Source organism: Nerophis lumbriciformis, linkage group LG32, assembly GCF_033978685.3.
Source record: "Nerophis lumbriciformis linkage group LG32, RoL_Nlum_v2.1, whole genome shotgun sequence".
NCBI classification, from domain to species: Eukaryota; Metazoa; Chordata; class Actinopteri; order Syngnathiformes; family Syngnathidae; genus Nerophis; species Nerophis lumbriciformis.
The window spans coordinates 14149983-14175716 of record NC_084579.2 but is presented as its reverse complement, the minus strand read 5'-3'; the positions used below and the strand labels follow the sequence as shown (position 1 = coordinate 14175716).

At 37.5% G+C, this 25734-nt stretch overlaps 1 protein-coding gene across 13 annotated transcripts in view; it reads right to left on the bottom strand.

The window, feature by feature from the left end:
* Nucleotides 1-25734, bottom strand: part of dnm1a (dynamin 1a) — a 136295-nt gene that overhangs the window by 11665 nt on the left and 98896 nt on the right. For 11 of the 13 annotated variants that reach the window (XR_009811432.2, XM_061927145.2, XM_061927140.2 and 8 more), the window contains 6 exons: nucleotides 18544-18653; nucleotides 13293-13404; nucleotides 13132-13146; nucleotides 10301-10471; nucleotides 6831-7072; nucleotides 5307-5498 (listed from right to left, as the gene is read on the bottom strand). Coding sequence is in view for 12 of the 13 variants with exons in the window: in XM_061927145.2 (XP_061783129.1) it covers nucleotides 5307-5498; nucleotides 6831-7072; nucleotides 10301-10471; nucleotides 13132-13146; nucleotides 13293-13404; nucleotides 18544-18653 (842 nt within the window). In the remaining variant the exon portion in view is untranslated. The remainder of the gene's footprint in view (nucleotides 1-5306; nucleotides 5499-6830; nucleotides 7073-10300; nucleotides 10472-13131; nucleotides 13147-13292; nucleotides 13405-18543; nucleotides 18654-25734) is intronic. The other 2 variants (XM_061927143.2, XM_061927144.2) reach the window with 1 other exon arrangement.

Below are 25734 nucleotides of genomic sequence, written 5' to 3'. Positions count from 1 at the left end.
GCGAGGGTCACCACTTTGTCAACAAATGCGTGAGAAAATTGTTGAACAGTTTAAGAAAAACCTTTCTCAACCAGCTATTGCAAGGAATTTAGGGATTTCACCATCTACGGTCCGTAATATCATCAAAAGATTCAGAGAATCTGGAGAAATCACTGGACGTAAGCAGCTAAGCCCGTGACCTTCGACCCCTCAGGCTTTACTGCATCAACAAGCGACATCAGTGTGTAAAGGATATCACCACATGGGCTCAGGAACATTTCAGAAACCCACTGTCAGTAACTACAGTTGGTCGCTACATCTGTAAGTGGAAGTTAAAACTCTCCTATGCAAGGCGAAAACCGTTTATCAACAACACCCAGACTGATACAAAGTGGAAAAGTGTTCTGTGGTCTGACGAGTCCACATTTCAAATTGTTTTTGGAAACTGTGGACGTCGTGTCCTCCGGACCAAAGAGGAAAAGAACCATCCGGATTGTTATAGGCGCAAAGTTGAAAAGCCAGCATCTGTGATGGTATGGGGGTGTATTAGTGCCCAAGACATGGGTAACTTACACATCTGTGAAGGCACCATTAATGCTGAAAGGTACATACAGGTTTTGGAGCAACATATGTTGCCATCCAAGCAACGTTACCATGGACGCCCCTGCTTATTTCAGCAAGACAATGCCAAGCCACGTGTTACAACAGCGTGGCTTCATAGTAAAAGAGTGCGGGTACTAGACTGGCCTGCCAGTAGTCCAGACCTGTCTCCCATTGAAAATGTGTGGCGCATTATGAAGCCTAAAATACCACAACGGAGACCCCCGGACTGTTGAACAACTTAAGCTGTACATCAAGCAAGAATGGGAAAGAATTCCACCTGAGAAGCTTAAAAAATGTGTCTACTCAGTTCCCTAACGTTTACTGAGTGTTGTTAAAAGGAAAGGCCATGTAACACAGTGGTGAACATGCCCTTTCCAAACTACTTTGGCACGTGTTGCAGCCATGAAATTCTAAGTTCATTATTATTTGCAAAAAAAAATAAAGTTTATGAGTTTGAACATCAAATATCTTGTCTTTGTAGTGCATTCAATTGAATATGGGTTGAAAAGGATTTGCAAATCATTGTATTCCGTTTATATTTACATCTAACACAATTTCCCAACTCATATGGAAACGGGGTTTGTAAATGCTAGTGCCGTTATCTTAACATAATGATAGGCGCTTGGCATGACATTTCTTGAAACCAGCAAACTTACACTAAAAACTAGTTTATTGTCCTTAATGGAAAGGCAACAAGGCAACCGCTTGTTACTCTCGGGGTCTCCTAGCTGCTCAGGCAAATCATATTGTCTAAAAATGCATTTTTCCATCGATAACATGACATCATCGCGCCAAGTGCGTGCTCTTTCAGTCAATTAGTGCGCATAGATTACAGCCCGGCCCCCGGCCAAATTTGTTTTTATTGTAATTTTGAAGAATTGATCTGAATGTGCATGAGTTATTAGTACGTATTTTCTATTGTTTCATTGAAAATAAAACAGCAACGTCCATTTGGCTGTCATCTGTTTTAATTACGAGACACAATTGTGTCAAAGTCATGATTTTTTTTTTCATGCTTGAAATAAGAAATTGATACTTTAAAAAAGTAGTTTTATACTTGTGAGTGTTGATGACACAGCTTTGCAACAGTTGATATTCTAGTTTCAAGCATGTTTTACTCAATATAGGTCATCAAATCTCAGCAACAAGCTGTAATATCTTACTGAGATCATTTAGGACCGAAACCCTTAAAACAAGTAAAAGACTCTAACATAAAATCTGCTTAGTGAGAAGAATGATCTTATCAGACAGAAAATAAGCATATATCACCCTTATTTGAGATATTTAATCTTTCACTTTTTGCAGTGTAATCTGCTGGTTTCAAAGTAGAATCTGGGCTTTCTCTTCTTGTGGGGCTAAAATCATCTCCTCTTTTGTTAGCTAATTTTCATAATTGGCCTTGACACATGTGCATGTCATATAGACGGTGTGGGAGACAAAAAGTGAGCAAAAAAACGTGAAAAGCAGAACAAATATGTTTATAAATACAGATAAACTTTATTCTGGTGGGGTTTTTTAATAGGGGGGCTGTTCATGCTTTCATGTTTGAATCTCGAGAGTGTTTGGATAAGACCAGAAAAAGACGGGAAGACTAAATACTCGCTGAACATGTCGCTAAATTGATCCTTCCTGCAATGTCTTCTTATTCTCTGGCAGACCGCATGTCTATAAAAAGAAGTGTTTCAATGCCATCTAGTGGACGGAGCAGGATTGACAAGTAGGGATGGGTTCATTTTAATAACGATTTGATGCAGAATCGATTCAATAACATTGGGTGTCAGTTCTATGATTAACTACATTCCTCCATAAAATAGATAAACAGCTCTGATAAATTTCCATAGAATGCACTGGATTATAAGGCACATTAAATGTGTCATATTATTAAGATGGAGCTAACTGTTTTATGGAATTCAGACTTTACTTAACCTCTTAAAGCCCAAGCTGTTTGTTTACATGCTTTTTTTTTTTTATTTATCTTTGCTATTTGGGCTTATTGGACCCTAATTAGAATAAAAACTAAAAATCATCTTTTGATATGATGTACTTAGTCCATAGGTACACAAACGTGTACTTCATGTTTAGTGACATGCTAATTCTTATTTTTACATATTTTTTTTTCAAAATTCCATTGTATGTTATACTCTTCTGACACCACCAGTATAAGTGTCCACATAAGACCCCAATTCAGTAGTGTACACAGTTTTGGAAATAAGAGCTAAAAGGTGCTGTCCACGCATGTGGCCACTAAGCCTTTAGAGGTTTTAAATCAACAACGGCGCAGCATCTCCTCATCCGTGGCTCACTAGTGCAACAACAACGCCGGAAATGTGTCCCGTGAAAAACCGCCCGCCCGGAACTCTCTAATAACTAAAGTTCCGTGGGTGAATAATGTAAACTCACTACACCGGTAGTTTTAGCGCTTCCATAGCGGGATATAAGTAAGAACTTTACGCTACTTTATATTACAAATGGCAACAGCAGAGGGTGAATGTCCCATAACAAGAAGATAGAGAAAAAGAAGAAGCTTATTGACTACGGCATCAACACGAACTACAGTGGCGGACGTGCGCAAATTTTCAGGGCTTATGCAGATCCCAAATACAGATCAGCAGGTACCAGAAGGTAAGAAAAATTGGTTTTGCATAATATTGTGAAACAAAACGACAAGATAATATGTCTGCTAATGGGTGCCATTTTGCGGTCCTTTTACATGCCATAATAATACTAGTGTCTCTGACTACGGTAGCCATAATGGACCGACAATCCATCAAGCGGTGCGGCTTCAAAGTAATACTAAAACATTTTGACAGATCTTTGGGTGCCGTGTGTCATGTTCTTTATTTTCAATGGAACATTTAAAGTTCTGGTGTTGTTTACTGGCGTCGTATTGCAGTCTACACACGTCTCTTATGTGTGACTACCATCTACTGGTCTCACTTATCATTACACCATATACCAAGTAAAATAGCTTTGAGGTCGGTAAGCACAACCAGAATTATTCCGAACATTAGGCACACCGGGTCCTTAGGCGCACTGTCGATTTTTGAGAAAATTAAAGGGTTTTAAGTGCGCCTTATAGTCCGTCAAATACAGTACTTCAAAGAAAACTGGTTTTGTTTGATACAATTCTAACCAAACATTTAATAAAGTCAAATACAAATATGGCAAGAGTAGTATCCAACATTTCTCTTTTCTAAAGTAAAACTGTACATCAGATATGGGACTCTACATCAACAATATGATTTAACTTAGTGTCTGGACAGGACAGATTCCAAAAAAAAATCTATATATTTTTTTAAATCGATTTTTCTTTTTTTCCCCCATTGATTAAGAATTGTTACAAAAAAGAATCATGATTAATTCGAAACAATTTTGACACCCCTAGTACCTTTTACATTAAATGTGGTGCCAATTCCCGCCCTCTACCTGTGAATTGATACTTGGTACTCAAAGGTACACATTTTCGGTACATTTGTGTGTGTTCAAATGTGTTAATAAATGTTAATTCATCACATTTTCTAAATTTAACATTTACCACTAAGCTGTGTGGTCCAGTTAATATATCTTCTTTTCTTACACTTCAGTGTCTCATTTGCAAGTACTCTACTGTATTATGTAGTAGACTTTGCATGCAGTTGCAATTCCAAGACATTAGATGGCAGTGTTGTATAAACTACGGTGTGTTGCCTTTGTCAGGAAGTAGTCTTTCACATTAAGTTGATTGTGCCAGTATATTTCTTTTGTTGCGCCCTAAAAAGTCTTTATACTGTAAGTATTGTATTTATTGCACACCAGCTGTTTGAATGTAACGTGCATCTTAGTTGTAATTTTCATTACCAAGATTGGAGGTGATGAAATGGCCATGTAAAATTGCTAATGCTAATTGGGAGCATGTTAGAGGTCAAGGGCTAGTGATATGCTTGATGAGCCATTAGACCTTTTCTTGTAGGTCAAGGCTTAAAAGAAGGACAAAGACATAAGCTTGAATTATGGCAACAGCCACTTCTAACAGAGTTAATAGAAAGAGGACAATATATTTGTAATTAAAGCTACAGGTGGTATTATTGAGACGAGGGCAAATACTGCAGAAGCAATAAGTTGTATAAGAAGATGACCTGCTGTTAAATTAGCGGCTAATTGTACACCTAAGGCTAAAGGGCGAATAAATAGGCTAATAGTTCCAATAATTACAAGAAAATTAGCATCGAGCTAATGCATTTAAAAAAAGTGGAGCCTTACTGTACTTTTGAGCCTTACTGTACTTCTTCTTGCTTTGTTGGCATGGAACATTGTAACATTAGTACTGAATTCAATGCTTATCCCTACTGACAAGCAACATTCACAGACAGTCCCATTATCATGTGTTTGTGGGCGAGGGTGAGCATGTAGCGCTAAATCTATTTGTGGAATAAAATAAATAAATACATACATGGGACACACTACTGTTCCTGTGCTAGCAAAAACTGTACAAGTGTTTAGAATGAACATCTTCACATCATTTTGCACTCAGGTTCATGTAAGAAAGGTTAGGATAAACGTAGCTTTGGACTACAAACAATAAAAAGAGATAACTATAGTTATATACTTTAATTTGCGTTGCCAAAACAGTGCTAATAATAACTGTTTTCTGATAATAATCGATTATGCTTTGTTATTATTTGTACAAAAACCTACTAAATTCTCTTGAGGAAAGCAAAAGTTGGCCTTTCTGTTTTCCAACTCACCTGGGCACGCTTGGGGGTGCACGGTTAGGCCGGGAGGGCACGGTGGGCGGGGGTCCACTGTAAGGGTCCGGAGAAGCCCCGGGGCGAGAGGGCACCGGGGGTCCACCGGCGGGAGGAGGCCCGCGGGAACCAGGGCGAGCAGGGGGGCCCGGTGGCGCCCTGCGGTTGGGAGTGGGACTGGTAGCCGGAGACCTGGAGGAAGGAGAGGACAGTAAAATGCTTTTATTATAACGTCTCTTTACTGAAATTTATTATTGGAAGCAAATTCCACATTAGTGTGCCGTGAGATACAGTCTGGTGTGCCGTGGGAGATTATGTAATTTCACCTATTTGGGTTAAAAATATTTTTTGCAAACCAGTAATTGTAATCCGCAAATAATGTGCCGTTGAGTGTCGGGGCTGTCTAGAGCTCGGCAGAGTAACCGTGTAATACTCTTCCATATCAGTAGGTGGCAGCAGGTATTGTGGACTTAACATATGTAGGGACCTCTGGAGATCTGGCTTTTTTTACGGCATGGTAATAAACGAATGAGAATAAATGCATGCTTTTATTTTGTCGATTATCACACACGACAGGAATAATTGCAAATATACAGACAGTTTTTAGAAGCATATGAAAAGATGGACCGACCGGTCTTTCGCTTGTCGCGCATGCGCTAGATTGTTCAAACGACCCGCCCAGACTTGGACTAAGCCACCGCCCTATGACGTGAAACCGGAATCGTCTTTGTACCCACTTTTGACTGTTATGGGAGGAGCTTTGGTGTTAGAGCCAGAGAGGGAGCTCTCTGCCTGCCCCCCTCCTCCAGTGACAAGCGCGGTAGGTACTCTCACGCCCCCTCTAAGATTGATTCCACCTCCGAAACTTAACCAGACAATCCCCCGAATGTTAGACCAATTCGAGAAGCCGATATGGATGTATTGGTGTGGGCTGGTCTCCTGAAGCTTTAGTAAAACTTGATAATATTCCTATTCTGTCTTGATGGTCCTTCTTACTCTGCATGTATGTCATCTGAAAGAACTTGGGATTGACTAGTGACTTTAATTCCCTGAGAGGGAATCCTGGCCAGACGCAACAGTAGCTAATTGCTTTGTCGTGATCACAATATGCAGACGACAGCAGGAGGCAGCGTGCAGGTAAAAAGGGTATCTAATGCTTAAATCAAAAATAAACACAAGGCGCGTGCCACTAAGAAAAGGCATTGAAGCTTAGGGAAGGCTATGCAGAATGAAACTAAAACCTAACTGGCTACAAAGTAAACAAAAACAGAATGCTGGACAACAGCAAAGACTTACAGCAAGAGCTATAGTGATGCATGCTTGGTTTTGGTTTAAATTTATAACCAACAATTGCCAGAAGAACTTTTCACTGTCAATATCGGCTGCCGAGTTTCATTTTTTAATGCTTTCTACTGGTGGTGTGCCTCAGGATTTTTTCAATGAAAAAAAAAAGTGCCTTGGCCAGGTTGAAAAACACTGCGCTAGACTAATGGCCACTAAATGATTCTTCTCCTCATCCCTCACCTTCCACCGGATCCGCTCCGCTGAACCTGCAGCCAGGAGTCGTCCACAGGCGGCGGCATGGCGGTGGTAACGGTGGTCGTGCTGATGTCGCCGATGATGCTGAGCGCCTCACGCAAGGCGTGGTACATGCGCAGCATCTCGTCACGGTGCTGTGCCTGCTCCTGGGACTCCTCCATCAGAGTGTTCTGATCCCCGCACGAGTACAACTGGGCCAGCAGCTCGGCGTTTATGAACTCCTTACACTGTGTGCACAATTGTGTTTTGGGGGGGTCATTAACCCTGAGAGGAGTGATTTTCAAACTATGGTACAGGCTCCTTCTAGTTAATCACTTGATTAAATATTCAAACACAGTGTTACTGATCAAACTGTGTGAATGTTACATTGGCTAAAAATAATAAATACTAAATGAAACCTTTGCCTTGTTTTTAATGAATATTTAGGCCTACTATGCTACTGTATTTAATGTTGGTCTTTATGGTGGTACTTGGAGAGCCAAGGGTTTTCTGGCGTGGTTTGCGAACCACTTCCTTATACTATATTGGGGATTTTCCATCCTTTTTAGGTCATTTTTTGCTATATTTTTGGCCAACTGTGGTTGTGTTACTCGGAATGTAATTTCAATATTTTTTTATCTCAAACTCTTTCATACAGCAACGATACACTGGGAAATAATCTTAGTACAGGGGTGTCAAACTCATTTTCATTGAGGGCCACATCGCAGTAATGGCTGCTTTCAGAGGGCCGCGTTTTTAAAATTAATTTACATTATGCATGCGGGTAATAACCTGTGATTAATCATGATTAATCGAAATGCATATGCATTTGATTATGAGATTTTTTTATGTATAACTTGCTTTAAAATCATAAATAGAGGTGACAAGCAGATATTTAACTATTTGTTTATATCTCACAAAAATAGTTTTGCAATACAGTATATACTAATATAATTGACATGATCAGAAAATATTAAAGTTAAAAATATGCATTTTTTTTTCTGTCAAAATTGAAAGAACGAATGCATTTAGTTAAAAAAAAAAAAAAAAAGTATTTTATTGAAACCCATTTTTTTCCAGGCTTTCACGGGCCTAATAGAATGATGTGGCAGGCCAGAACTGACCCCCGAGCCTTGAGTTTGACACATGTGGCCTAGTAGAATAGCTCCAGGACAAAACAGTTCTCAGAGTGTATGAAAAAAATAAATATTAAAAACACACTAATAACAAAAAAACTATTAATTTAAAAAAGAATAATAATGAAAAATTATTTTTGGGGGATTCATATTTTTTTCTACATATTTTTTCTCAAATCTCTTAATCAACTTTGGTCTTATATATATATAAAAAAAAAAGTATTTTATTGAAACCCATTTTTCCCAGGCTTTCGCGGGCCTAATAGACTGATGTGGCAGGCCAGAACTGACCCCCGAGCCTTGAGTTTGACACCTGTGGTCTAGTAGAATAGCTCAAGGACAAAAAAGATCTCAGAGTGTATGAAAAAAATAAATATTAAAAACACACTAATAACAAAAAAACTATTAATTTAAAAAAGAATAATAATGAAAAATTATTTTTGGGGGATTCATATTTTTTTCTACATATTTTTTCTCAAATCTCTTAATCAACTTTGGTCTTATATATATATAAAAAAAAAAAAGTATTTTATTGAAACCCATTTTTCCCAGGCTTTCGCGGGCCTAATAGACTGATGTGGCAGGCCAGAACTGACCCCCGAGCCTTGAGTTTGACACCTGTGGTCTAGTAGAATAGCTCAAGGACAAAAAAGATCTCAGAGTGTATGAAAAAAATAAATATTAAAAACATACTAATAACAAACAATTATTAATTTAAAAAAGAATAATAATGAAAAAATATTTTTGAAGGATTTGTATTTTTTTTTTACATATTTTTCCCAAACCTCTTAATCAACTTTGGTCTTATATATATAAAAAAAAAGTATTTTATTGAAACCCATTTTTTTCCAGGCTTTCGCGGGCCTAATAGAATGATGTGGCAGGCCAGAACTGACCCCCGAGCTTTGAGTTTGACACATGTGGTCTAGTAGAATAGCTCAAGGACAAAAAAGATCTCAGAGTGTATGAAAAAAATTAATATTAAAAACACACTAATAACAAAAAATTATTAATTTAAAAAAGAATAATAATGAAAAAATATTTTTGAGGGATTCATATTTTTTTTAACATATTTTCTTAAATCTCTTAATCAACTTTGGTCTTATATATATATATTAAAAAAAAGTATTTTCTTGAAACCCATTTTTTTCCAGGCTTTCAAGGGCCTAATAGAATGATGTGGCAGGCCAGAACTGACCCCCGAGCCTTGAGTTTGACACCTGTGGTCTAGTAGAATAGCTCAAGGACAAAAAAGATCTCAGTGTATGAAAAAAATAAATATTAAAAACATACTAATAACAAACAATAATTAATAAAAATAAAAAAAATAATTAAAACATATTTTTGGGGGATTCATATTTTTTTCTACATATTTTTTCTCAAATCTCTTAATCAACTTTGGTCTTATATAAAAAAAAAAAGTATTTTATTGAAACCCATTTTTCCCAGGCTTTCGTGGGCCTAATAGAATGATGTGGCAGGCCAGAACTGACCCCCGAGCCTTGAGTTTGACACCTGTGGGCTAGTAGAATAGCTCAAGGACAAAAAAGATCTCAGAGTGTATGAAAAAAATAAATATTATTATCATTTTTTTTTGTTTATTTAATTGATGTATTTGTAGATACTATGTTTTTTTTTTGCTGTTTCTTTCTTTTTGGGTGGGTGGGGGGAGGTATGGATGGGATATAAACAAAAAATATTTTGACATTTAGGGCAGACAACAGATATATTATGTATGTGAATATGATGTAATGGATAGGAATATCTGATGCTGGATGTCAATAAAAAATACATTTAATTTTTTTTATTTATTTTTTTAAACATACTAATAACAAAAAACTATGAATTTGAAAAAGAATAATAATGAAAAAATATTTTTTGGGGGTTCATATTTTTTTCTAAATTTTTTTGCTCAAATCTCTTAATCAACTTTGGTCTCATATAAAAAATAGCAATGTTTTTTGTGTTTTTTATTCTAATTGTTTTAATACCCTTTTATTCAGGACTGATCTTTATCCCAGCCCTTTGACAGTTACTGCACAGATGATAACTCATTTTAAACCTTTCAAAATAAAAAAAACAACTAACATAATTAGATGACATGGGGATTCAAAGGGTTAAGATTGAAAAAACATGACATGCTAGCTATTTTTATTTAACTTTAATTCTTAATTATGAATCCAAAATATTTTGCAACGATTTGTAATATTATTATTCTGTTTTTATACATATACACAGTCTTAACTTGGAGGACTTTTTTTGTCCTATTGCTACTTTACTGGCATCAAATGATGTGGTTAATGTTGAACGTTATGTTTATGAAGGAATAGCGGCGCTCACGTTATTAATCATGAGGTGCATGATGGTCTTTGGCATCAAGTCGCGGACTGTTTTGTTGACGATGGCCATGTAGGAGTCCACCAGGTTGCGGATGGTCTCCACCTGCCGCTCCAGCTGAGGGTCCATGCTGTTCATAAAGTTGTCCGAGCCATTTTCGTCGCCTCCATCGCTCTGAGGGACAGTGGACAGGAGGAGTTAAAGACATGACACTTTGCTTCATACAGCTTTGTAATAAAAATTTAAATAAAAGGGCTTCACGACGTGTCTTAAAGCAGGGGTGTCAAGCGTACGGCCCCCGAACAGGTTTTATCCGGCCTGCCGGGTGAGCTAAGTACAAAAATGAGCCGAAATTTTTTAATGAAAGAAACCCCTGTTCTAAATGTGTCCACTAGATGTCATAATAGCATTTCTTTGTATCTTTGTAGATGATGCTACATATGTAAAAAAAAAAAAAACATGTTAGTGCACCAGTCTAGGAAAATGAGCAAACTACATAAACAACATACTGTAATTTGATTTTGATATCATTTTATTATCTTGATACATTGAAAATTAACACCAATGATGAACATTATCACATCATTTATTCAGAAAGTATAAATATCGACAAATAAAGATAGAATACTAATAACCGCAACATTTAAGTGTAAAAAAACATTATGATTTGTACATTTTCAGAATGTTCTTGTTCTATTTTTAAACAAAGAAAACAATCTGAAGTCGTCTTTAATTTTAAGTCATACTTGCCAACCTTGAGACCTCCGATTTCGGGAGGTGGGGGGCGTGGTCGGGGGTGGGGCGGGGCGGGGCGTGGTTGGGCGCGTGGTTAAGAGGGGAGGAGTATATTGACAGCTAGAATTCACCAAGTCAAGTATTTAATACATATATATATATATATATATATATATGTATGTGTGGGGAAAAAAATTACAAGACTATTTCATCTCTACAGGCCTGTTTCATGAGGGGGGGGTTCCCTCAATCATCAGGAGATGATTGAGGGAACCCCCCCCATGAAACAGGCCTGTAGAGATGAAATAGTCTTGTGATTTTTTTTCCCACACATACATATATTGCGCTCTACTACGGTATCGAGCACTATTTTTTGGATTACCTTATTAAGACATACATATATATATATATATATATATATATATATATATATATATATATATATATATATATCTACATCCTGAAAATATGCAAACAAAACTGTGTTTAGATAATTGATACTTCAAACTTGCATAAATAAATATTAAGGAATATAACATAACTTGGCTTCTGAGAGCTTCAAAATGTAATGAATAAAATGCTAAAGTTGTTGATAAACAAGCAATTATTTAAATAATTAAATATGGTCATTTTAAATGAATTATCATGATAATTTAAAATTAATTATTTCAAATATGTTTATTTTAATGTATAATTCTATGGCTGGATGTAATAAGGAGTCAGAAAAAATACAAATAAAAATACAATTAATTTTGATGTTTTTAGCAAAATATAGTAAAAATCTATTTAGTTATTTAAAAAAAAATTAATAAATATATTTATTTTTAGGTAAGATAAACATAATAATACAATTTGTCTCCAGTCTGGATGATTTAGTTATTGTCACCCTGTTGTCCTCCCGTCACGAAAAAAGGCTGTCCTCACTCAGGTCCTCATGGAGCTAGAGGGGGCGTGGCCTCCAGCTCCGGCTGAAAATCGGAAGATTTTCGGGAGAATATTTGTCCCCGGAGGTTTTCGGGAGAGGCGCTAAACTTCGGGAGTCTCCCGGAAAATTCAGGAGGGTTGGCAAGTATGTTTTAAGTTATCGTGCCGTGATTTTACCAGTCCGGCCCACTTGGGAGTGGATTTTTCTCCATGTGGCCCCCCGATCTAAAATGAGTTTGACACTCCTGTCTTAACCCTTGTGTAATGTTCATATTGTTGTTACCCAGCCAGCGTTTGTGGGTCTGATGGACCCGTTGCATTTTGTGGCTTTTAATGCCTCACCATCAAACACTTTTATGTTAAAATACTGAACAGGATGTTTACCTTATCCCAATAAACATCTGTTCAGTATTTTAACATAAAAGTGTTGATGGTGAGGCATTAAAAGCCACAAAATGCAACGGGTCCATCAGACCCACAAACGCTGGCTGAGTAACAACAATATGAACGTTGCATGGAAAATTTCTCTGCCAGTTTCTGCATCCCACAGGGATTCTTATTTTGTTTTTCTGCACCTGCGGTTCCCACACAAGGTTGCAACATTGTTTGTCAACACTGTCTGCTCTCCTTTTCTCGCACATTCGACCCTCTGATGTTCTGTGTACCTACACTCTGTCCTCCTCCTGTCTAGGCCTGCTGTTTGTTTGTGTGTGTGTATGTGTGTGGTACACAGAACATCAATTTCCACACTTCTATTAGCCCCGGGTCCAGTGGACCCGGACATCTTATATGTAATAGAAATGTGTATGGTGTGTGGTCATTAAATATGTATTCTGATATATGTTCTTCACAGAAAATGAGCCAAAGTCAGTGAGTCTCAGTTTGAAAAATTAATTAATTGTATCATTTTTCTTTGAATAAAAAAAAGGAAAACGGGTCCCACAGACCCCGAACACCACCTTAGAGCTCTGCCAACTATATCCTGCAATCAGCTACGGATGTAAGTTTAATCATTTAGCTCTTCTTCAGCAAAGTGGCTAACATAGCATGATGTAGCTCACATATTATGTTAAGTTACACATTATTAAAGCGTAGCAGCACTTTTAAAAACGGTCTAATTTCCAGCATCAAAGCAAGATTTTATACACGGGGACTACTTGTCTACTGTTACTCACCTTGCCTTCCTTGTCCTACAAACAGCAATGATAGACATTGAAAGAGGACAAAAAAAAGTCACATGAGAGACATGACAACAGTGACAATTAATGACTCCTAATGAACAATGCAAACGTCCCAGCCTTAGCTTTTGCTATTTTACAGGGAAGACGGTGATTACCGTGACGCGTTCAGGGTACACGCCGGCTCGGAGGAAAGAGGCCTTCCACGCGTCCACGTCTTCCTGACTCTCACAGGCCAACTCCAGCTGACGGTAGTCCTTGTACACATTCCTGCACACCACACGCACCACACTCAATGTTGTATACATTGCATATGGTATGCATCATCCCATCCCACATATAGAAAAAGGCACATTTTCTCAAGCTTACTAACACTTTTCTTCCTAAAGAAATGTACTTAACAGCAGAAAGAGGCAGACAGCACAACATACTTTAAAATTATTTTTTTCTAAAAGCATTTCACTAATGTCTTATACTTAAACCGTTTTTTTATATGTATTTTCTTCTGCACACATTTATTAAAAAAATATATACAGAATTATTTTGGGAAAAGCTTTTATATTTCCTTGTATACTTAACTGCAGAAAGCAGCAGGCATCAAAAAGTACTTTGATTCTTATTTAAAAACATTTCACTAATGCCTTTAGACTTCGACAAACTTTAATGATCCACAAGGGAAATTGTTCCACACAGTAGCTCAGTTACAAAGGATAGAAAGTGGAAGGATGGAAAGGACAATGCAGGTAGAAAATAGACTAAAAATGTACCCTAGTAGCAATATAAAATATAACATGTATGGAATATTTACATAATATGTATAGTATATGACTGTGGAGGGGGGCGTGGCCTGCTGACCTGCAGCGCAGCGGGGTGTGCCAGGACCGGCTTTGAGATCAGCGAAGCCGATCTACGCACCTATCGCTGATCTCGAAGCCGGTCCTGGCACACCCCGCTTCGCTGCAGGTCCGCAGGCCACACCCCCCTCCACAATGATATATACTGATATATTATATTATATTATGTTTATATCATATATACAATATATAACTTTAGTCTTTTGTGATTTGATGCTTTCATATTTCCTTGTACACTAGCTGAGGGTATTTATTTACTTAACTGCAGAAAGCAGCAGGCATCAAAAAGTACTTTGATTCTTATTTAAAAACATTTCACTAATGCCTTTAGACTTAGACTTAGACAAACTTTAATGATCCACAAGGGAAATTTTTCCACACAATAGCTCAGTTACAAACGATGGAAAGTGTAAGGATGGAAAGGACAACGCAGGTAGAAAATAGACTAAAAATGTACCCTAGTAGCAATATAAAATATAACATATATGTAATATTTACATAATGTATGTACAGTATATGATTGTGGAGGGGGGCGTGGCCTGCGGACCTGCAGCGAAGCGGGGTGGGCCAGGACCGGCTTCGAGATCAGCAAAGCCGATCTACGCACCTATCGCTGATCTCGAAGCCGGTCCTGGCCCACCCCGCTTCGCTGCAGGTCCGCAGGCCACGCCCCCTCCACAATGATATATACTGATATATTATATTATATTATATTATGTTTATATCATATATACAATATATAACTTTAGTCTTTTGTGATTTGATGTTTTGTTGTGCATATTTGTATATTAAAACACATTATATAGCCTTTTTTATTAGCTTTAAATGTAAAGAATATTACAAATATAATGAATTACTCATACAATTTATTGTTGTAATAATTATAAATGTGTATATTTTTTCCCCCACAAATGAAAATGTATGATAGTATAATTAGGGATGTTTCGAACAGAGTTAGATGTTGCCGATACCAACCACATTTTTTCAATATATTTATGGTGAGTGCTATTAAAACAGTGTAACACGATATCAGCACAATATTTAAAATAGTTGATTATTTTCTTTTATTACATACAATTATTTGATGACAATAAAGTCAATAGTACACAAAGGTAAAAATTTACTACTCATTCAAATCATTTGGTTTTTGCCCTCAAAGTCCTCCAGTGTCTGGGGAATTATTCCCTGAATTTGTCAACACCAAAATAAAAATCGAAGCCTCTTGAAGCAATTATTTCTTATGTTGTTTCAAGTTAGCTTAGCGATTCGCACGTCTGCTCCTGGCTTACTGTGTACAACAGGTTTAGCCTCGTCCTCCAGTGATAAAGCTACTTGATAATGATACTTAAAGGTGTTGTTTGTAACTTTTAGGCAGTCAAATTTTTTAAGGCAAAAAAAAACATAACAAGAATACCACCGGCTGGCTTATGTTACCATTAGTGGTTTAACAGCACACATGTTTTTGACAATTGTTTATATTTTTTACAATTACAAAGGTTATGAGCAAAACATTTTTACAAATGATTGGTGTTTACGGCTGTCACTCATCGGTTCTCGTCAGGGAAGGCGCACACACATACAAAAGCAGTCTAAGAGAAGCAACAAACAATTTGCTGTCATGTTGTTGTTATGATAGAATACACATTCAATGACAGCGAACGCTGGCTATCCAAATGACTATTATTAACTAACAACACCTAAAGCTAATGTTTGTATAACGTACGTATGTAATGACGTAAAGCTATATTGTGTAAAGTACATTGGAAAGTTGGCACCCTCGAGGCATCTGTGTAAATTAGAGATGTCCGATAATGGCTTTTTTGCCGATATCCGATATTCCGATATTGTCCAACTCTTAATTACCGATTCCGATATCAACCGATACCGATATATACAGTCGTGGAATTAACACATTATTATGCTTAATTTTGTTGTGATGCCCCGCTGGATGCATTAAACAATGTAACAAGGTTTTCCAAAATAAATCAACTCAAGTTAAGGAAAAAAAATCCATATATATTATTGAAGTTTTTTTTAACATGCCTCAAAACAGCAGCTTGAAATTTGGGACATGCTCTCCATGTGAGAGCATGAGGAGGTTGAGGTGGACGGGGTTGGGGGGGGGGGGTTGAGTTGGGGGTGGGGTGGTAGCGGGGGGAGTATATTGTAGCGTCCCGGAAGAGTTAGTGCTGCAAGGGGTTCTGGGTATTTGTTCTGTTGTGTTTATGTTGTGTTACGGTGCGGATGTTCTCCCGAAATGTGTTGGTCATTCTTGTTTGGTGTGGGTTCACAGTGTGGCGCATATTTGTAACAGTGTTAAAGTTTTTTATACGGCCACCCTCGGTGTGACCTGTATGGCTGTTGACCAAGTATGCATTGCATTCACTTGTGTGTGGGAAAATCCGTAGATATTATGTGATTGGGCCGGCACGCAAAGGCAGTGCCTTTAAGGATTATTGGCGCTCTGTACCTCTCCCTACGTCCGTGTACCACTCCGCACAGCGGCGTTTTAAAAAGTCATACATTTTACTTTTTGAAAACCGATACCTATAATTTTCGATATTACATTTTAAAGCATTTATCGGCCGATAATATCGGCAGTCCGATATTATTGGACATCTCTAGTGTAAATGTTGCAAACAGCTCCTTTAAGAAACTAAGAAATGAGGGTCATTTGCCCCAATGGGGGTGATTATATTACCTACGCTGGTCACCGCCTCTGTTAGTCAAGTGGCCAAAAATAAATGAAGTATCAGTCAGAGGTTTGAAAGGCATTAATCGGCAGAGGCCGATCACGTACCTTTTCACAAATATCGGTCGATGCCGATCGATCGGCACATTCCTAATGATAATTGCACTTATCGTTTTGCAGATGCCATATTTGCTCTGCAGGCTGTGTGAGTTTTGGTATTGAGGTCTAAGTTATGGTGAAGGTTAAAAGCAGACCTGGGCAAATTAAGGCCATTAACCTTTTCAATCTGGCCCGCCGGACATTACCAAATAATTTTTTTTTAGATCTTTAAGATAGAAACTATAGCCGCCATTATGATGTGCAGTGATATTTTCTAATGACCGTAAGTCTTGAACTATACCAGGGGTCGGCAACCTTCAGCATACAAAGAGCCATCGGAGCCCATTTCCCCCCAAATAAAACCCACCTAGAGCCGCAAAAACGATAACACCACTTATAGTTTCCTTACACTTGTGCTATAGGACTTATGAACACTTCACAAAAACGACTCGCATTTTATTTCTGGGCATAACGAAGCAAATCACCAAATAATTTTGAACATTAGAAAAAAAAATACACTGTTCCTTCCCTTATTAATGAATTAAAAAAATAAAAATCAGACCCCAAAAGGGACAAACGGTAGAGAATGGAGAGATGGAACTCATTCCATTTGTCTCAAGGCTACTATTACAGCATATTCATCTGACTAAAGATGGAAAACAACAACCTCGTCATCAATGAAAGCAAATTAATAAAAATTTAAGTAAATAAAATGTTTCTCTTTTCTGATCCCTCCATTGCTAGAGGTTGACCGCTAAAAACAATACAATACAAAAGAGATGTCGCATTAGGGCTGTGACCTACACTTCCTTTAACAATACATTAAAATGTGTTTTATTTTCATATGACAAGATCCCAGAACTCTCCAAAATAACAACTGTTAAATTAAAATAAACTAACTAAATAAAATGAAGTATATTAAATCAAGTAACCATTATTTGTTGACATTCGGTTTCAAAGCCAAAGGGAGCCACGGCGAAGGCATGAAAGAGCCGCATGCGGCTCCAGAGCCGCGGGTTGCAGACCCCTGAACTATACCAAGTATTTCAATGGTTGGAATCTGTGCTTTTGCATGATATACTAGTTACTATGGTAATCTAATTAGTTACTATGGTAATGTAAGTCACAGCAGCTCAGACGAGGCACCAAGCAGTGTGGGTGGGCAGCGTTTCCACAGAGTGTTTCCAGAGCGGCCAGCCTGAAATGCGGGTGTCAGGGACAGACGCGGAAGGAGATTTTTACCACAAAGTTCTAAAGCTTAGTGATATATCAGATACATCAGATAGTAGGTTTTTTTTTTTACCCTTTACATTCATATTTTGCTGTATTTGTTGCATTTTTGTTGATAGTAAAATATGTCGATTAAGAGGGGGTGTGACGTTCATATGTTGTCAATATTCAGTGTTTTATCGTGCATAGTAAATATTGTAAATCCCACATTCTTTATTTTCATGTACATTCTGGGTGTCTCATTCAGTGGAAAAATGTAAAATTCCATTCCGTTTAAGGCGGTCTGTCATAATGTTTTTAGCATTCAATCAGACATTATTGTGAGGTTTTGTATTAGTGGTCCTAAAAAAAAGATATACCGGCCCCCAGACACATTTTTTTCTCAAAATTTGGCCCCTCGAGTCAAAATAATTGCCCAGGCCTGGTTTAAAGGATAATTATACATTCAGTGAGGCGGTCCTAATATTTGACTCCAGCCTAATTATATTGTGCAGGTGCGCCTAATGAATCATCCCAGTGAGCGTTTAATGAAACCTTTGTTCGGTGTTGAAGAGGGCGAAAATGTGCTTGCTGGACATGAAGCCTTTCTCCACGTCCCGCAGTCTCAAGTTGTCCACCTGCATCATGTACTTCTTCTCCTTCTCCTGCAGGGGGCGACATATCGACACTTGGTGAATATTCGGGGTTTTACTTATACAGTAGGAAGGGGAGTCATATGACCTGACACATGAAACATGACGGATTGGGGGAGTGTGTGCACTAGTAGCAGTAGAGTGTTGAATATCTTAAAATGTGTTTCGCAGCAATTCCCACTTTTACCACAGCGCCAGTTGCTTTGTCGAGTGACACTTTCCATCGTTTTTAGTGGACTGCATTGCAAAATTATTAACCCCAACCTTCCTCTCACAGGAGATCCCCACAGCAATGGGAGATCTAGTAGCAGTAGAGTGTTGAATATCTTAAAACATGTTTTGTGGCAATCTCCACTTTGACCACAGCGTCAGTTGCTTTGTCAAATGACACTTTCCATCGTTTTTAGCGGACTGCATTGCAAAATGAGTACCCCCCCACCTTCCTCTCACAGAAGATCCTCACAGGAATGGGGGGTAGAGTGTTGAATATCTTAAAATGTGTTTTGTGGCAATTCCCACTTTGACCACAGCGTCAGTTGCTTTGTCGAGTGACACTTTCCATCGTTTTTAGCGGACTGCATTGCAAAATGATTAACCCCCCACCTTCCTCTCACAGGAGATCCCCACAGGAATGGGGGGTAGAGTGTTGAATATCTAAAAAAATGTTTTGTGGCAATTCCCACTTTGACCACAGAGTCAGTTGCTTTGTCGAGTGACACTTTCCATCGTTTTTAGCGGACTGCATTGCAAAATGATTAACCCCCCACCTTCCTCTCACAGGAGATCCCCACAGGAATGGGGGGTAGAGTGTTGAATATCTTAAAAAATGTTTTGTGGCAATTCCCACTTTGACCACAGAGTCAGTTGCTTTGTCGAGTGACACTTTCCATCGTTTTTAGCGGACTGCATTGCAAAATGATTAACCCCCCACCTTCCTCTCACAGGAGATCCCCACAGGAATGGGGGGTAGAGTGTTGAATATCTTAAAAAATGTTTTGTGGCAATTCCCACTTTGACCACAGAGTCAGTTGCTTTGTCGAGTGACACTTTCCATCGTTTTTAGTGGACTGCATTGCAAAATGATTAACCCCACCTTAATCTCACAGGAGATTCCTACAGGAATGTGGGGTAGAGTGTTAAATATCTTAAAAAGTGTTTTGTGGCAATTCCCACTTTTACCACAGCATCAGTTGCTTTGTCGAGTGACACTTTCTATCGTTTTTAGTGGACTGCATTGCAAAATGATTGAGCCCAACCTTCCTCTCACAGGAGATCCCCACAGGAATGGAGGATCTAGTAGCAGTAGAGTGTTGAATATCTTAAAACATGTTTTGTGGCAATCTCCACTATGACCACAGCGTCAGTTGCTTTGTCGAGTGACACTTTTCATCGTTTTTAGCGGACCGCATTGCAAAAATGATTAACCCCCCCCCCCCACCTTCCTCTCACAGGAGATCCCCACAGGAATGGGGGGTAGAGTGTTGAATATCTTAAAAAAGGTTTTGTGGCAATTCCCACTTTGACTACAGCGCCAGTTGCTTTGTCGAGTGACACTTTCCATCGTTTTTAGCGGACCGCATTGCAAAAATGTTTAACCCCCACCTTCCTCTCACAGGAGATCCCCACAGGAATGGGGGGTAGAGTGTTGAATATCTTAAAATGTGTTGTGTGGCAATTCCCACTTTGTCCACAGCGTCAATTGCTTTGTCGAGTGACACTTTCCATCGTTTTTAGCGGACTGCATTGCAAAATGATTAACCCCCACCCTCCTCTCACAGGAGATCCCCACAGGAATGAGGCCATATGTACATAAAATACATAATTTAATGATGAGGGGGGACCAGAGGACCTGCAGGGGGGACGCTGAGGTAAAAGCTTATGAAATGTAAGCGCACATGAAAAAAAGGGGAGGAAAACACGTGCAGTCAGGTCTGTGGTTTTGATTAAGAGTGCTGGGGAGTAAAACGAGACCGAGGGACAAATGAGAAACACAGAAATAGAGCGAGTGTGTCCTTGTGTATCTGCACACAGCCCTCTCGCGTCCTCTGTGACACACATCAACTAAAAGCAAAGTCGATTGTGTTGCCACGTGTCCCAGGTGCGCCTTTTTTAAGTTTCATATCATTAAAAATGTCTAAAAATAGCCGAGCAAGTTGCTATAAACACACACATATATATTGGTAGTCTCTAACTAAGCTTAAAGACATCTGGCCAGCTAACCGCAGTCTGCCCTGCCCAAACCAGCCTGTGTGTTTAAGGAAATGTGTGTGTGTGTGTGTGTGTGTGTGTGTGTGTGTGTGTGTGTGTGTGTGTGTGTGTGTGTGTGTGTGTGTGTGTGTGTGTGTGTGTGTATGTGTGTGTGTGTCCTTCAAAGGAGTTAAGACCAGTGTGGCCAACAGTCATATCCCCGCTAAATGCATGTAAAAACACACATACACACACACACATATACATATATTTGTCAGCATCCCAGGTGTTTGTAAAAAAAAAAAAAACCTATACAAATAGGTAGTGGCCCCAGGCTGCCAAATGCTGACGTCATCATTTTTACTTTTAGTTTTTTGATTCAGTCTGTCGCGCTTTGTCTCGCTGACTTCTCTCTCTCTCTCTCTCTCTCTGGAAGTGATTCATACATTTTCCTCTCATCTGGCCATTAAATGCAGCCAGGAGAGGAGCAAGGGGAGGTGAGCCGGGCACATTTGCGTGCGAGTATGTCTGGGGAAAGTTCTAAAAAAAAAGCTAAAGTAAAAAGAAACTCATAAACGTGAAGGAGACTCGTGAACTTGCTGACTAGATCAACATCATTTGTTTTTTTTAAGGTGAGCACTTGTTGCTAGGCAGAATATGTGATGCTTACTGAGTATTGCCACATACTGGCTACACCCACTGGGATGTTTGAATGACAAAGTAGGAAAATAAATGTGCAATTCAACCCACATAAGAAATAATTCACCTTAACTGACACTAATAATTTTCAGGTTTGGTCCATCATGACGTGACATTACATTATATCACGCTAACATTGAGGAGGTAGCCGCTTTTGCGAGCAGGCTACGAGTTGTCACCTGTAATCCAAAGTAGTGTTGAATTGATTTCGCATCATACAGTGATTGGCTTCTTTTTCTTGTGTAACGAAAATATTCAGATGTGAAATAAGATCCTAAAAAATAAATACATTAAAATGAACTTTTTTTTTTCAAATTACAAGATGAATAAATAAAATATGTATAATAATTTAAAAAATATTTAAAAACATTCTAAAATTTAATTAAAACGATATGCATGAGGCACATGTTTGACAGGACCTTACAGGACAGGATCTTAAAAAATTAATAAAATAAAAAATACCTAAAAAAAAATAAAACAAATCTATTAATAATAAAATTAATTTTGAATAATATTAACATTAATACAAATCTTAATCAAAAAATTAATACATCAAATTGAACTTTTTTTTTTCAAATTACAAGTATAAATAAAATATATATAGAAATTTAAAAAATAATTAAAAACATTCTAAAATGAAATTAAAACAATATGCATGAGGCACATGTTTGACAGGACCTTACAGGACAGGATCTTAAAAAATGAATAAAATAAAAAAAATACCTAAAAAAAATAAAACAAATCTATGAATAATAAAATTAATTTTGAATAATATTCACATTGATCCAAACTTAATTAAAAAAATAAATACATTAAAACTAACTCTTTTTTTTTTCTCTAATTAATAGTATAAATAAAAAAATATACAATAATTTAAAAAATAATTAAAAACATTCTAAAATGAAATTAAAACGATATGCATGACGCACATGTTTGACAGGACCTTACAGGACAGGATCTTAAAAAATAAATAAAATAAAAAAATACCTAAAAAAATAAAACAAATCTATGAATAATAAAATTAATTTTGAATAATATTAACATTAATACAAATCTTAATTAAAAAATAAATACATAAAAACGAACTTTTTTTTTCTTCAAATTTACATGTATAAATAAAATATATATAATAAATAAAAAAATATTTAAAAACATTCTAAAATGAAATTAAAACGATATGCATGAGGCACATGTTTGACAGGACCTTACAGGACAGGATCTTAAACAATTAATAAAATAAAAAATACCTAAAAAAATAAAACAAATCTATTAATAATACAATTTATTTTGAATAAAATTAACATTAATACAAATATTAATTAAAAATATTTCAAAAATCATAAAATCTTATTAAAATGAGATGCATTAGGCGCATCTTGGACACAACCTTTACTATGTCATACATGATTTCAGATGCTGAGATGTGAAATGAGATCTTAAAACAAATACTACAATTACCTTTAAAAAGATGTGTTAAAAATATAATAAATGATCAATGATAATACAAATATTAACTCAAAATCTCAAAGTCTTTGACACCACTTTATTATGTCCTACATTATTTCAAATGTGAAAGAAATGTTGAGATGTGAAATGAGATCTTGATAAAAAAAAATATAATAAAAAATAAAATTACCTTTAAAAATATCTATAAAAAATAGCATAAATTATGAATAATCATAACAATACAAATATTTATTTTAAAAAAACATACAAAATAATCTAGTTAAAATAAAATCCTTATTAGGTTATATATTATTTCTAGTTAATGTTAAGAAAGTGTTTTATAGTTTTAAGCGTATTATAATTACAGCGCTTAACTTCTTTTTACACTTAAACCGTTACTTAAAAGATTGCATGTGTTTAGAGACAATTTCTCATTTGTATAGTTTGAAATATTTAACTGCAAAAAATAACCATTTACATATACTTTATTGTCATGGCACAACATTTTGGACCCGAGGTACCAGATTTAGCCCAACGAGTACCACAAGAACAATAGTATGTACATAAAATTAAAATAGAATAGGACACAACTATGAAAATGCTCTCTGTCTTGCATAAGTGGGTTTGTGTGTGTTTAGCGAGGCCTGCAAGTAAATGTTTTGCCATATGCTATCCTATGAGAAGCATCAACCATTGTCAGTGCAAATGTAAAAAGCACATTGATCAACATAGACAAGGCTTTGTGCCTCGCACACACTATTTTACTTCTAGTGTGTAACCACTTCAGATACGTGTACACATCTTGTGTGCTTTGCGTGCACCAAATTTGGACGTACAAAAAAATGCAGATTTGAGAGCGCGCCAGGAGCAAATTGAAGGGTTTCAGCTACAGTATTTGTTTGACAGAGAGCACAAAGCAGGAGGCAACGCATTTTTTTCTCATGACTCATTTGACTCGGTCAGCCAAACTGAAATGCAAGCTTAAAACAATTAAGCAAAAAGCATACGTGAGGGTTTTCCTATACTATTTTTTTTTTCTCTTTTAGTGCTCCTATCACAAACTACTTTTATCTGCTCCCTGCATCGTGTTCCTCTACTCTCGCTTAGCACTTTATCAAATGGTGGTCTGCGGAGCAGTGGTGGTCCCCAGGAAACCCCATGTGGTCTGTGCGGAACTTAGCGGTTGAATTTTTCGGTCATCTTGTTCTAGTTTTGGACACACATTTCCATGGAATTTTAGGTCAATTAAAAGAAAAAAAACACTAAAGTTTTGCCGATCCACTATGTTCTCCTAGAGTAGAATCAGACCTGATGGTTTTTAGATCTCAATGCAAACCCTGTTTCCATTTGAGTTGGGAAATTGTGTTAGATGTAAATATAAATGGAATACAATGATTGGAAAATCATTTTCAACCCATATTTAGTTGAATATGCTACAAAGACAACATATTTGATGTTCAAACTGATATACATTTTTTTTTTTTGCAAATAATCATTAACTTTAGAATTTGATGCCAGCAACACGTGACAAAGAAGTTGGGAAAGGTGGCAATAAATACTGATAAAGTTGAGGAATGCTCATCAAACACTTATTTTGACATCCCACAGGTGAACAGGAAAATTGGGAACAGGTGGGTGCCATGATTGGGTATAAAAGTAGATTCCATGAAATGCTCAGTCATTCACAAACAAGGATGGGGCGAGGGTCACCACTTTGTCAACAAATGTGTGAGCAAATTGTTGAACAGTTTAAGAAAAACCTTTCTCAACCAGCTATTGCAAGGAATTTAGGAATTTCGCTATCTACGGTCTGTAATATCATCAAAGGGTTCAGAGAATCTGGAGAAATCACTGCATGTAAGCAGCTAAGCCCGTGACCTTCGACCCCTCAGGCTGTACTGCATCAACAAGCGACATCAATGTGTAAAGGATATCACCACATGGGCTCAGGAACATTTCAGAAACCCACTGTCAGTAACTACAGTTGGTCGCTACATCTGTAAGTGCAAGTTAAAACTCTCCTATGCAAGGCGAAAACCGTTTATCAACAACACCCAGAAACGCAGTCGGCTTCGCTGGGCCTGAGCTCATCAAAGATGGACTGATACAAAGTGGAAAAGGGTTCTGTGGTCTGACGAGTCCACATTTCAAATTGTTTTTGGAAACTGTGGACGTCGTGTCCTCCGGACCAAAGAGGAAAAGAACCATCCGGATTGTTATAGGCGCAAAGTTGAAAAGCCAGCATCTGTGATGGTATGGGGGTGTATTAGTGCCCAAGACATGGGTAACTTACACATCTGTGAAGGCGCCATTAATGCTGAAAGGTACATACAGGTTTTGGAGCAACATATGTTGCCATCCAAGCAACGTTACCATGGACGCCCCTGCTTATTTCAGCAAGACAATGCCAAGCCACGTGTTACATCAACGTGGCTTCATAGTAAAAGAGTGCGGGTACTAGACTGTCCTGCCTGTAGTCCAGACCTGTCTCCCATTGAAAATGTGTGGCACATTATGAAGCCTAAAATACCACAACGGAGACCCCCGAACTGTTGAACAACTTAAGCTGTACATCAAGCAAGAATGGGAAAGAATTCCACCTGAGAAGCTTCAAAAATGTGTCTCCTCAGTTCCCAAACGTTTACTGAGTGTTGTTAAAAGGAAAGGCCATGTGACACAGTGGTGAACATGCCCTTTCCCAACTACTTTGGCACGTGTTGCAGCCATGAAATTCTAAGTTAATTATTATTTGCAAAAAATA